At 39.6% G+C, this 12,531-nt stretch overlaps 1 protein-coding gene across 1 annotated transcript in view; it reads right to left on the bottom strand.

Moving 5' to 3' along the window:
* The window catches only part of NOL10 (nucleolar protein 10), a 117,199-nt gene that overhangs the window by 22,483 nt on the left and 82,185 nt on the right, over positions 1–12,531 (bottom strand). The window contains exons 15-17 of the mRNA XM_031008168.3: positions 8,569–8,648; positions 8,267–8,365; positions 6,357–6,446 (exon numbers count right to left, since the gene is read on the bottom strand). Coding sequence (XP_030864028.1) covers positions 6,357–6,446; positions 8,267–8,365; positions 8,569–8,648 — 269 coding nt within the window. The remainder of the gene's footprint in view (positions 1–6,356; positions 6,447–8,266; positions 8,366–8,568; positions 8,649–12,531) is intronic.

The following is a 12,531-nucleotide window of genomic DNA, read 5'->3' as shown; positions in this document are numbered from 1 at the left end:
ATAAACATAAGTCTAACCTATCTAAACATCTCAAAATAAGACTTAGAGAACTGACATAGAATTGGGTGTTGATTAGTGATAACTACATAGAAAACGAGCAAGAGAGACAATTATTAACTTCAAAGGACACAAAGATTGAACAAGAAATGCAGTCACAGATTACTACTGACTCGGCTGGAAATAGCACTTACGTAGGCCAGGCATGGTGGCTCGTGCCTGTAATCCCAGCACTTTGGGAGGCTGAGGTGGGAGGATCTCTTGAGCTCAGGAGTTGGAGACCAGCCCGGACAACACAGTGAGACCTCAGCTCTACTAAAATATATACATACATATATATTAGCTGGGTGTGGTGTGCACCTGTAATCCCAGCTACTTGAGAGGCTGAGGTGGGAGGATCACTTAAGCCCGAGAGACTGAGGCTGCAGTAAGCTATGATTCTGCCACTGTACTCCAGCCTGGGTAACAGGCTCTATCTCAAAAAACAAAAGTACAACAATGTAATGCTGAATACCAACTTAATCAAAATCACAATATAGCTTCCTTGGAAAGGAAAGTTATCAAAAGATAATGCCTAACACTAACAAGTTAAGAGGTAGGACTACAGGCAAGAGGGAGGGAGGGGGAGGGGGCAGAGAGAGAGAGATTTATACCAAAATAATCAGCTAAAAAGGCAAAAGTGGTTGTCTGAGAAGAGGTGAAAATGGAGGAAGGCAGAGGGAGGAAAAGGGGCAGACAATGGGATGGCCTACATTCCTAACAAACCTTGGAGAAATGTTTAGGTTTTTTTTGTTTTTGTTTTTGACAGAGTCTCACTCTGTTACTGGGCTGGAGTGCAGTGGCAGAACCATGGCTAACTGTGGCCTTGCAGGGAGATCCTCCCACCTCAGCCTCCTGAGTAGCTGGGACCACAGGCATGCACCACTACACCCGGCTAATGTTTTGTAGAGATGCGGTTTCACCATGTTGCCCAGGCTGGTCTTGAACTCCTGGGCTCAAGTGATCCTCCCTGCCTTGGCCTCCCAAAATGATGGGATTACAGAAATGTCTTTTTGTTTTGTTTTTTTGTTTGTTTTTTGAGATGGAGTCTTGCTCTGTTGCCCAGGCTAGAGTGCAATGGCGTGATCTTGGCTCACTGCAACCTCTGCCTCCCAGGTTCAAGCAATTCTCCTGCCTCAGCCTCCCAAGTAGCTGGGATTACAGGTGCGCACCACCACACCCAACTAGTTTTTCTATTTTTAGTAGAAATGGGGTTTCACTGTGTTGGCCAGAGTGGTCTCAAACTCCTGGCCTCAAGTGATCTGCCTGCCTTGGCCTCCCGAAGTGCTGGGATTACAGGTGTGAGCCCGTAATGTCTGTGTTAGGCACTGTGCCCAGACTGAAATGTTTAGTTTTTAAAACTATGTATGTATAACTGTAATTTAAAAAAAACAAAAATTTTAATTGATACTAAAAAAGCTTTAAAAATAATATTTTGGATGTTAAAACTGACCTGATCCAACCCAAAGTATCTGTACCTAATTGTATTCCCTAGAGAGATGAGGTATTACTTTAATGTAAGTTCTCAGTCGTATTTAGTAATTCCTGAAACTGCTAAAATATCTCTTCCATGGGTTCCTAGCCACAGAATACACATAGTCTAGAACAGTGATCCTCAACCTTTTTGGCACCAGGGACTAGTTTCAGAAAAGACAAGCTTTCCACAGATGGTGGCGGAGGGGGCGGCGAGGGAGTTTTGGGATGATTCAAGCGCATTACATTTATTGTGCACTTTATTTCTATTATTATTACACTGTAATAATAATGAAATAATTATACAACTCGCCATAATATAAAATCAGCGGGAGCCCTGAGCTTGTTTTCCTGCAACTAGAAAGTCCCATCGGGGGATAATGAGAGACAGTGACAGATCATCAGGCATTAGATTCTCATAAGGAGCAGGCAACCTAGATCCCTTGCATGCGCAGTTCACAATAGGGTTCATGCTCCTATGAGAATCTAATGTGGCCACTGATCTGACAGGAAGTGGGGCTCAGGCAGTAATGTGAGCGATGGGGAGTGGCTGTAAATACAGATGAAGCTTGAGGTCACCTTTTCACTGGAAGTAAAATGGTACACAGCTTGGTAATTCTTTACAGGGTGACCCACAAATAGGTTTTAAAATAATCAAATGCCATTCCTAACAGGCCCCAGACCAGTACCATGGCCTAGGGGTTGGAGACCCCTGGCCTAGAGATCTCATGCACAGTCCTGCCTGAGCTGCTGCAGAATGAAAGGAAAGTACATTCATCAGAGACTTTAAGGCCACAGCAAGAAACTGACAAAAAAGACTAACATACAAAAAATGATACCTATAGGAAAAATAGCTCTAACCAAAACTCAAACCCTCACAAATCAAACAGATCACAGATGCCCATGCCTCTCAAAGCTGTTTGTGCATACTGGAAATTCAATACATAGTTGTTGAAAGAATAAATACATTCATTCATTTATTTTTTTAAAGAGATGCTGTCTTGCCCTGTAGCCCAGGCTGCAGTACAGTGGTGTGATCATGGCTCACTGCAGACTCCAACTCCTGGGCTCAAGTAATCTTCCTGCCTCAGCCACCCAAAGTACTGCGAATACAGGCATGAGCCACTGCACTCGGCCTTAATTGTTAACTAGAATTAATGCAACCAAAATTTCTGAGTTTGGATAATGTCCATATAATACTGATTGACATTATGTGGTGGGCCACTTCCCATTTTAGGTTCAATATCAACCATACAGTAAACATCTTATTCGATTTTTGTGTTCTCAGTGGCAGCAATATTTGGGAACACATTTCACTGTCTCCAATAAATTTCAGCTGCAGACAAGGCAAAACATACCTTTCAAATTGGTATTGCAAGATACCGACTTTCAAATCAGGAGGTATCACAGCTAGTAAAGTTCTCAAGCTTTTAAGGAGCTGAGTTCAAAGGCGAGACTAATGATCTGCTGATGAGACTTAGCAATTCTTTCAAGTAGTCTTTTAAATTATAATGAAGGATTCTTTCCTTAATTCATGAGTGATTTCTATGATCTTCACTTTACATAAGATGAAACTGTTCAACAACAAATTATAGAAACTTTTTCCAAGCACAGCCTCAGATTTTCAAAAGACCATATATAAATATTTCTGGAATGAAACTGAGCTCTGATAATAGGTCTGACTTGGGCTAGGAAGTCACCGACAAGAAGATTAGGGGCACATTTTACAAATACTACTCTTTGGAAGAATTCTGTTATCACATGATACGGCTACAAAGATCACATTTCCAGCTATGAAGAGCTGAAGAGAAACTGCTGTTTGATGGAAGAAGATAGGAATTTCTAAGGTTCTTCCTCCTTTTCACTGGAAGTAAAATGGTACACAGCTCGGTAATTCTTTACAGGGTGACCCACAAATAGGTTTTAAAATAATCAAATGCCATCCTGATAGTTAATTAGAGAATATGTAGCAACAAAATGAGTGAACATCAACGGAACGTAGATGTGACTGGAGATAACAGAAAGGCAAGTTCTTGATTCGCACGGTGCCAACAGGAAGGAGTAGCTAAGGAATGCAGTTAAAGAATACCAGGTGCCCCAACAAGACGGTTCAAATTTCAGTTATCTCTGTTCATCAACTGAGTATGTTCATAAAGTATAACTCCACAGCGAGCTCTTTAGTCCACAAATCCCTACGTAAATAATGGGTTGCTTTTCTCAAAGCCTGTCAGTGACTGGACACTGCATCAGGCGGTGTGATGCACAGTGAATTTCCTGTTCAGTTCCTGCAGACAGGACGCATGTATAACTGTTGCATTGCTTCTTTAGATACCGAAGACAAACTCGTGTGACATTTACAAAAAAGAACAATTTACAGAGAACTAATCAACAAGATAAAACTGCAACAACAAAAATGTGAATCAAATTTAAAGGGAGTTATAGAAGAAAGAGCTGGCTGTGGGAATACAGGGAATGTGGCTACTGTCACTGGCTGGCACTCTAAGTCTGTAGTGAGGGGACCACGTAATGGTGAACCTCTGAAAACAAATGAGGAAAACAGTTGTGACAAGAAGAAGAAAAGTGTCCCAGTGGAAGTGACACTGGCAAAAAACTTTACATTAAAGGAACTCTCAGAGACAATTCATAACGTCAAAAGAGCAAAGGATGAAACATCGGAAGCTTATCCAAACTTAGAAAGTGAGTATGACAATTTGCTGAGGCAAAGAAAAATGCTGGCTCCGTATCAAAAGTTTAGGAGGAGAAAAAAGTAAGCACTGTTCCAAGTACTATTGACAAAAGAAATAAAAGAAAACAAAGAAAATAAAATACTCAATTAGGCTTTATTCCTAATGTTTTAAATTACAATATAATGAAAAGATCCTAGTTTTCCAATTTATAATGGACAGTAAGAGAGTTTTTAATGTTTTGTCAAAATGTGTAAAGGCATGGAACAATGCTGACTTTCCCTCCTGACCATGAGCATTGCTCTGCATGTGTTCAACTTGTGAGGTCATTTCCACCATCCTGCACTATGGGGTATTCTAAATCTTCTCTGGCTGCCCTCAACCTCAGCAAAGGTCTACAAAGAAATGGGGGGAAGGGAAGGGCACTTCTGCATCTAGATAATCACAGGGCCTTATAAACAGGCTCTGGTATAGCATGCTGCACAAAGTAGCAAAATTAAATTGTAACTTAAGTATTCTTGCCGCTATCAGATGATAAAGACTCTGGCATAAAACACAGATAGGAATGCAAACATCTACAGTCTAAGTTAGCTCTACTCTCTATCTACTGAAGCCTTAGGGCATGTACATCCAAAGATCACTTCCATTTAGCTTTTACTGTAAAATGACATTACAAAGCAGAAAAGTTACCTCCCTAATCATGCTTAGGCTTAGCTAACAAGAAGATCAGTGTGAATACTCTGAGGAGAGAGTCAACACAGCAGCAAAGACTTGTATTTTAAACACTTAAAGATATATATATTCATTTATACACACTGGTGTAACTTAGGAAGGTGCAGAACCATTACACACAGACATAAATTCAAATATTAATAAGTTTGAGGAATTATTTCAACATTGGCATACTATTCATGTCATGAAAATGGAAACCTAAAAGTCCTCTATTGAGAGGCTTCCATAAATTAAAATTTAAATAATATACTAAAAGAATGTAATAAACGAGGATGAGGGGATGCAGGGAAAGGCTAAGGAAGCAGAAGACAGCAAGGGGGAGTCTTGAGTCTGAATCCATTTGGAAATCACAGCTCTAAGAATGCCCATATCCGGTCCTTGCATGTTACAGATGAAAAAACTGTGACCCAGTGAAGATGAGCAATCACCCAAGATTACATAACCAGTGTGCCAAGAGCTAGGAACAAGATCCTTTAGTTGCAGTCCCTGGGTACTGAAGAGCATGAACAGAAATGAAGACAAAAGGAGCTCACTCATCTTAGATGCACGTACCTGGTTAAAAACCAGAGGACAGAGAAAGAATAAGCTAAAAAAAAAAGAACCTCTTGAGGGCACCACACAGCTGGCCCAAAACTACAAGGTCAGCTCCTTACTCATTAGATTCTGCAGGCTGTCGCAGAGATCAGTTCTTTCCAACTCCTTCCAGCACATAACCAAGCTTGGCTATCTGCCTGCCTCATCTAAGCAGAGAAAACAAGATTGGCAAGGACCCAGGTACCTTCATACATCTGAAAACACTAGAAAAATCTCACCTCTGGACAATACCAACTAAACAAAGTGCTAACTTTTATTTATTTTATGACTGATCTTTGTCTATTTTCACATTAATAAAGGAAAGCAGGTGGAAGTTACACTTCAGCCTGCATACTCGTAAGAACACCAAGTCTAAATAAAAATCAGTTACTTCTGGAGTTATGAACAAAGAAAAACAATAATCTAAACGTTTAACAATAGAAGGATTGAGTAAATTATAATCACTTCATAAAACAGAATATGTAGCCATTAAAAATATTTACAAAGAATTTTTAACAAAATGGGAAACCACCTGTGTTATTTTAAAGAATCAGGATAAACATTTTACACATACAAGACTCTTGCTATTGTAGTTTCTAATTTTGAAACAAATAAGACAGGAAGAAAATTCACTGAAATATTAATGATGCCTTTCTCTGGTATAAGAATCGTAAGGATAGCTTTCTTCTTGATATTCTTTTCTATTTTCCAGACTTCCCATCTTAAGCATATACTAATCTTATACGTAGGAAAGAAAAAGTCCTACATGTATTTTTAAAGTAAAAAGAAACAATAAAAAAGATGTAAGTTACTATCAACAAAATGCAGAAACAATTTGCCGATACTTTTTCACCTTACCTTAACTTTCTTTTTCCATGTAGATTTCTGCTTCTCCTCTTCTTCCTCAATTAATTTAAGTGCCAGCTCTTTGTTAACTTTTGGCAATTTCTAGAGAGAAAATAAAAGCTGGTATTTTATTTTATTTTAAAAGCTAACGTATTTACATATTAGCTTAAAGGTAAACAGTTGTGTAAGTATAATTTCATAAATATGAGATAACTAATTCTTATTTTATTATTTTTTTTTTGAGATGGAGTCTCGCTCTGTCACCCAGGATGGAGTGCAGGGGCGCAATCTCAGCTCACTGCAACCTCCGCCTCCCGGGTTCATGCCATTCTCCTGTCTCAGCCTCCCGAGTAGCTGGGACGACAGGCACCCGCCACAATGTCCGGCTAATTTTTTGTATTGTTAGTAGAGACAGGGTTTCACTGTGTCAGCCAGGACAGTCTCGATCTCCTGACCTCGTGATCTGCCTGCCTTGGCCTTCCCAAAGTGCTGGGATTACAGGCATGAGCCACCACGCCCAGCCAACTAATTCGTATTTTTAAAATTTCATTATCCTCATAGTAGGAAATGTAGACAGGTGATACCAGGTGGGCCACATGGCAAAAAAATGGCAACCCCAGCTTACTGCTAGGGAATTCGCCCTCATTTCTCTTCCCAGGGCACTGAGAGCCTCTTTCCAGTGCACTGAGAGGCAGTGCAATGGCTCATGACTGTAATCCCAGCACTTTGGGAAGCCGATGGGAGGCTCACTTTAGCCCTGAAGTTAAAGACCAGCCTGGGCAACACGGCAAAATTCTGTCTCTACTAAAACTACAAAAAGTTAGTTGAGTGTGGTAGCGTGCACCTATAGTCCCCTAGCTACTTGGGAGGCTGAGGTGGGAAGATCACTTGAGCTCAGGTCGAGGCTTCAGTGAGCTCTGATCATGCCACTGTACTCCACCATGGGCAACAAAGCAAGATCCTGTCTCAAAAATACACCAGAAATCTTTTAACAGTCTGGAAAAACAAAAAAGTACTGAGGGTAAATGCAGAAAACAGTCACTAGTCTTTTATAGTGACAGAGTATGTACGTATACCAACGTTCAGTTATATACATTGGTATCATTTGGTGGTTGAAATGAACCAACAGGGGCGGCTGCAGACAGACTGCAAGGCAGGTGCGGGAGCAGGGCCTGCCCTTCCCTGTCTGCACTGGCATCACACAACAGCAACTCTTTGTCCTGGAAACAAAAGATGGTTCCACAGCAGTGGTGGATTCCAGTTTGCAGTTTCCAACGCTCCCAGGAACATCCTTGCTATTATGCCTCAAGGGCCCTGGAACCAGCCTGCGGCCCCTCCTCAGAGGCCTGGGTCCAGCTCCACGGAGCCTCCTCTTCCTATTCCCCAGGCTGTTCCGCAGCTCTGAGTTGGTGGCTGCTTCCTGCAGTTTACCTCTCTCCTCCATCCTTTAGCAGTTCTGTCTTTTCAGTTCTCCAATACCAAGTTAATCATTCTTTACATTAAATTCTATGTACTCAGACAGCGAGTGCAGTTTATGACTGTCGACCATTTCCCATGATCCAAAAAGAGCCTAAGATACAGCCAAAGGTCAGTAAGGAATAGGGATTAGCAAAGCCCGGATACTCCAAAAATGGAAAACCCATTTAAAAATGCTATCAGGTTTCTAGTGGAGGTGACAATATCAATCATTCTAGCATTATGTCCCACAGTACAATTACCGCAGAGGTCATAATGCTAAAATTGTAACCCTCATGACAAACATGACACACTGATGACAAACAAACTATACCAAAAATATCAGTAAAAGATGCAAATTAAAGATGGAAAATCCAGAAAAGAATGGCAGATTTCTTTGGAATAATACACAAAATGGAAATTAAGTACTCTTCTCTGATAAATTCAATGGTAAGTATAATATTTACCTTTAACTGGACTCTCTGTGCACGTGTTTCTTCTATTTTCTGTCGTATTTTATCTTTCCTATATTCTTCATAAGCAAATGGATTTACCATCAGTTTCACCTTTTCAAAATGAAAAAAGTTTTTAAAATAAAAGAATGGTATTTGGTAATATCATTTTCATATACACCACGACAGTTATGCCAAAGAACAGGCAGATCCCCTACAAATCCTATGTATGATTTATGAAAGTGCGAGTAGTGAGGAAATGGCCATAGACTGCGCATTAGTTACCTGAAACATAATAACTGTAGTTTTCTGTTTACCTTGTGATAGAGTCTTATATCCATGAAAAACCCATGCATATATGCCCGGAGGAAAGGAGATCCAATGAGGTGGGTGAGCCCTGGGAAAGGTCAAACAGAAGACAGCAGGTCCTTATGCAATCTTCATTAACATTCAACAGTTTTTCTTGGGCAACAATTTGATTATAGTAAGATTTCACTTCAGACTAAACATTTAAGGATTAGAATTACTAATCTTCTTTGATATCTATAGAGAACATTTAATCTACTTCAGCAATATCATCCTTATTTTAAATGTAATAATACTACACACAAAAATGATGAGAAAGTCCTTATGAACTAAGACAAAGAGGGTTCCCTTATACCCTCTGAGTTGTCCTCAGATTTTTTATTTCCACAAACAAGTTCAATTTAGAAAATAATACTGGGGATCAACAGTAAGTTGCAAAATTGAAATGAGGAGAAGGGAGAGAGGAGAAACATTGTCATCGACCATTTGCAAAGACAAAGGACACTCAAAAACAACGTAGAAAGAACCGTCTTCCAAGAAAGAACAGCTGACAAATTCCTACCACCATATATAAACATACATACATGCATGTTAATACTCATATCACATATGCACTCCTCATCAGGGACTAATGAAAAGTCCACTGCCAGTCAGCATTTGAGAACCCTGCCTCAAACAATACCTTTCACAGAGTTTCCCAGTTTTAATAGGTTACACTTAGAATTTGTGGTGCTGGTGGTCACATAAGAATGCTCTATGTCACAGGAATTATTTATTAATTCTAAATATTGACACAGAAAAAGATTGAGATCTTCAAAATAAGTCCACATGTGATGTACTCACATGCAGAACATGTATGATATATGTCAGTGGTCCCCAACCTTTTTGGCACCAGGGACTGGTTTTGTGGAAGACAATTTTTCCACGGATGCAGGGAGGGACGGTTTCAGGACGAAACTATTCCACCTCAGATCATCAGGCATTAGATTCTCACAAGGAGCCCACAACCTAGATCCCTCGCATGTGCAGTTCACACTAGGTTCCCGCTCCTATGAGAATCAAATGCCATGGCTGGCAGGAGGCAGAGCTCAGGCAGTCATGCTCACTTACCACTTGCCTCCTGCTGTGTGGCCCGGTTCCTCATAGGCCACCCACCGACTGGTATGGGTCCATGGCCCAGGGGTTGGGGACCCCTGGTATAAGTGACTGTCTTTCTAAGGAAAGCATTACTCTAATTTCCAAATTTTAGAAATATACATCCATCTAGACCTGAAAATCAAGTACTGAGCAAAATCATACAGTAGTATAAAATAGTATATGCTATAGAACAATATAAAAAAGAAAATTAAATTTAGGATATTCTCATAATGGAATTCTAAAACTTGATTAGGAAAATACTGTCATAGAATTCATTAGGTTAATAAAACTACGGGGTTTGCACTTTCACAATGGAGTCCTAACAAAAGAGGGCTGAGCCTTAATGAAATGTGAATGTATACAACTGCACGTGTATATTCTCTAAATCTTCCTCAGGATAAGGGTCTGATTAACCACTACATTATAAAATACATATACCAGTGATTGCAAAAGCAATTTTTTGTTTCCTTTATTAATGTCACAGAATTAATCCAAGTCAGGTCATAAATAAAAACCAAGTGAAGCGCTTTTCATAGCGAAACAATCCTAACCCAAGAATCGGATGCAGCAGCATTTCCTACAGTTAACTCCATGGATCACTAGTCCCAAGAGATCTTCTGAGAAAAAAGGGCTCCATGGTCAAGTAAGTTTGGGAAATGTTTCATACTTTCCTTCCGTTTGGAGATTTACAATGTATGATGGTATTAAAGGCTCTAAGAAGTATGCGAGGTAAAGAAATTGATTTAACTGTGCTTAATCTAGCATTTCCCAAACTTATTTGCCACAAATCTCCTAAAATAACAGGGTGCTGAATATTTTCCAAGCATTTTCTGATTCATTCTCCAGGCAACCCTATGGGTTGGGACCAATATTATTCCCATTTTACATATGAGGAAACCAAGGCTTAAAGAGGCGAAGTGAATTGGCCAAGTTGTGCAGATATTAAGTGAGAAAGGTGGGATGTAAACCCGTGTCAGTCTACCTGTAGTGCCCACAATATCAGCCACTATGCTATCCACCCAGTCCTTTTTACAGACGTAATTTTCCAAAGAACGCACTGTGGGAAATACCAAGCTATAAGATCTGCTGTTGGCCATATTCAGAAGAGTCAGAACTTGCAAATCTTCAATATACTAATGCTGCACTAAAAATAATCTTAGGAAGTAAGGGAAGTTCATTACTTACTTCTACTCTTAAGATATTCTATTTAGAAGGATTTATATATTATGGGGAAATGATAAAAGCTCATTTGACATCAAAAGATATTAGTAATATACATAAAATGCTTTCTAGTATGACTGTCATTTTGTTGAATATCTATTTCTATAGTTTTAAAAATGAGCAGTACAATTACTTTTTAACAAAATATACCTAAACTTATATAACTGCTTTTTTCACCCAAAATAAACCCAGTAAAGAAACTGAAAAAGAACCCAAAATGTACTAAACACAGTAGTTTTTAAAAAATCCATGAAAGAACAATGACCTTTTTTCATTCGATTTAGGAATGTAGGTGAGTGTGACACAGCATATTATGAAAATTACGTTGGAGACACTTAAGAAGGCACTGCAGTAAGAAGGTCCTATTTCATTCAAGTCATTTTTTAAAAGGCTAAATTCAGCTCTTTTTTGGTAGTAACTGACAGAAAGTAATTCCGCCTGGATTAACTGTGCTATGAGATATGGGTTAAAAAGGAAGTTTAATTAATCTAATGGTAACATGATTCTGTTTTAATACTCAACTGTTGTTGCACATCTATTTGTTCCAAAGACAACTAAGTTGCCTTGCCTTGTACAGAATGGATCCTCTAAGTTTTCCCACTCTCAGTAACTTCTGCTGTAGCCCTCTGGCAGCAGCAGAACAAGATGAGCACCATCTACTCTAACCTAGAGGAGGGCTAGGCAAGCAGGCCCAACATGTCCTGCAGGGGCTGGGATGGCTGGGGAAAGGGCATGGACTCTTGGATTTAAAGCTCAACTCTCAAGTTTACTACCACTGAAACTTCTGGCAACGTACATTTATCTTTTTTTTTTTTTTGCCTCAGTTTCCCTATCTAATGGAATCATAATAGTACCCAATCCATAGGGATGTGAAGATTAAATGAGTTACATGTAGAACGCTTAGAATACTGCCTGCACAGACTGGGCGCGGTGGCTCACACCTGTAATCCCAGTACTTTGAGAGGCTGAGGTGGGTGGATCACCTGAGGCCAGGAGTTCAAGACCAGCCCGGCCAACATGGTGAAACCCCGTCTTACCATGCTGCATGGCGGCGCACATCTGTAATCCCAGCTACTCGGGAGGTTGAGGTAGGAGAATGACTTTAGCCTAGGAGGCGGAGGTTGCAATCAGACAAGATTGGGCCACTGCACTGCAGCCTGGGTGACACAGCAAGACTCTGTCTCAAAAAAAAAAAAAAAAAAAAAAAAATACTGTCTGTACATAGTAAGCCCTATCTCATAAGTATTTGCTGTTCTTTTAAGACACTTCTTGGCTTGTGACCTTTAAACATAAAGTAACTATTAAGGTTCTTCTACATCTGAAGTTTCAGTGTATCACTTCTAAGTTTTGGATTGGGTCTTTTATAATCAAACCTAAAAGGGAGGCAGGAATCATTTACTTGCCGTCTCTGAGACATTTTCAAAACCTTATTATACTTCAGATAACACTGGTGAAAAAAAAAATCACTGCTTTCATGACAATTTTTTTCCTCTATATAGCTAGTATGCTAAAATAAATTATTTGCTAAAATAAATTCTCATTTAAAATACAAAAAAGCTTCAGCATGTTAAATTTACTTGAACTTTTCTCTAAGGAGAAAGGTTACAAATCTGACA

This window comes from Gorilla gorilla, chromosome 12, assembly GCF_029281585.2.
Source record: "Gorilla gorilla gorilla isolate KB3781 chromosome 12, NHGRI_mGorGor1-v2.1_pri, whole genome shotgun sequence".
NCBI lineage: Eukaryota > Metazoa > Chordata > Mammalia > Primates > Hominidae > Gorilla > Gorilla gorilla.
Note: the sequence above shows the minus strand (reverse complement) of the source record. Positions and strands in the feature narration are given on the sequence as shown.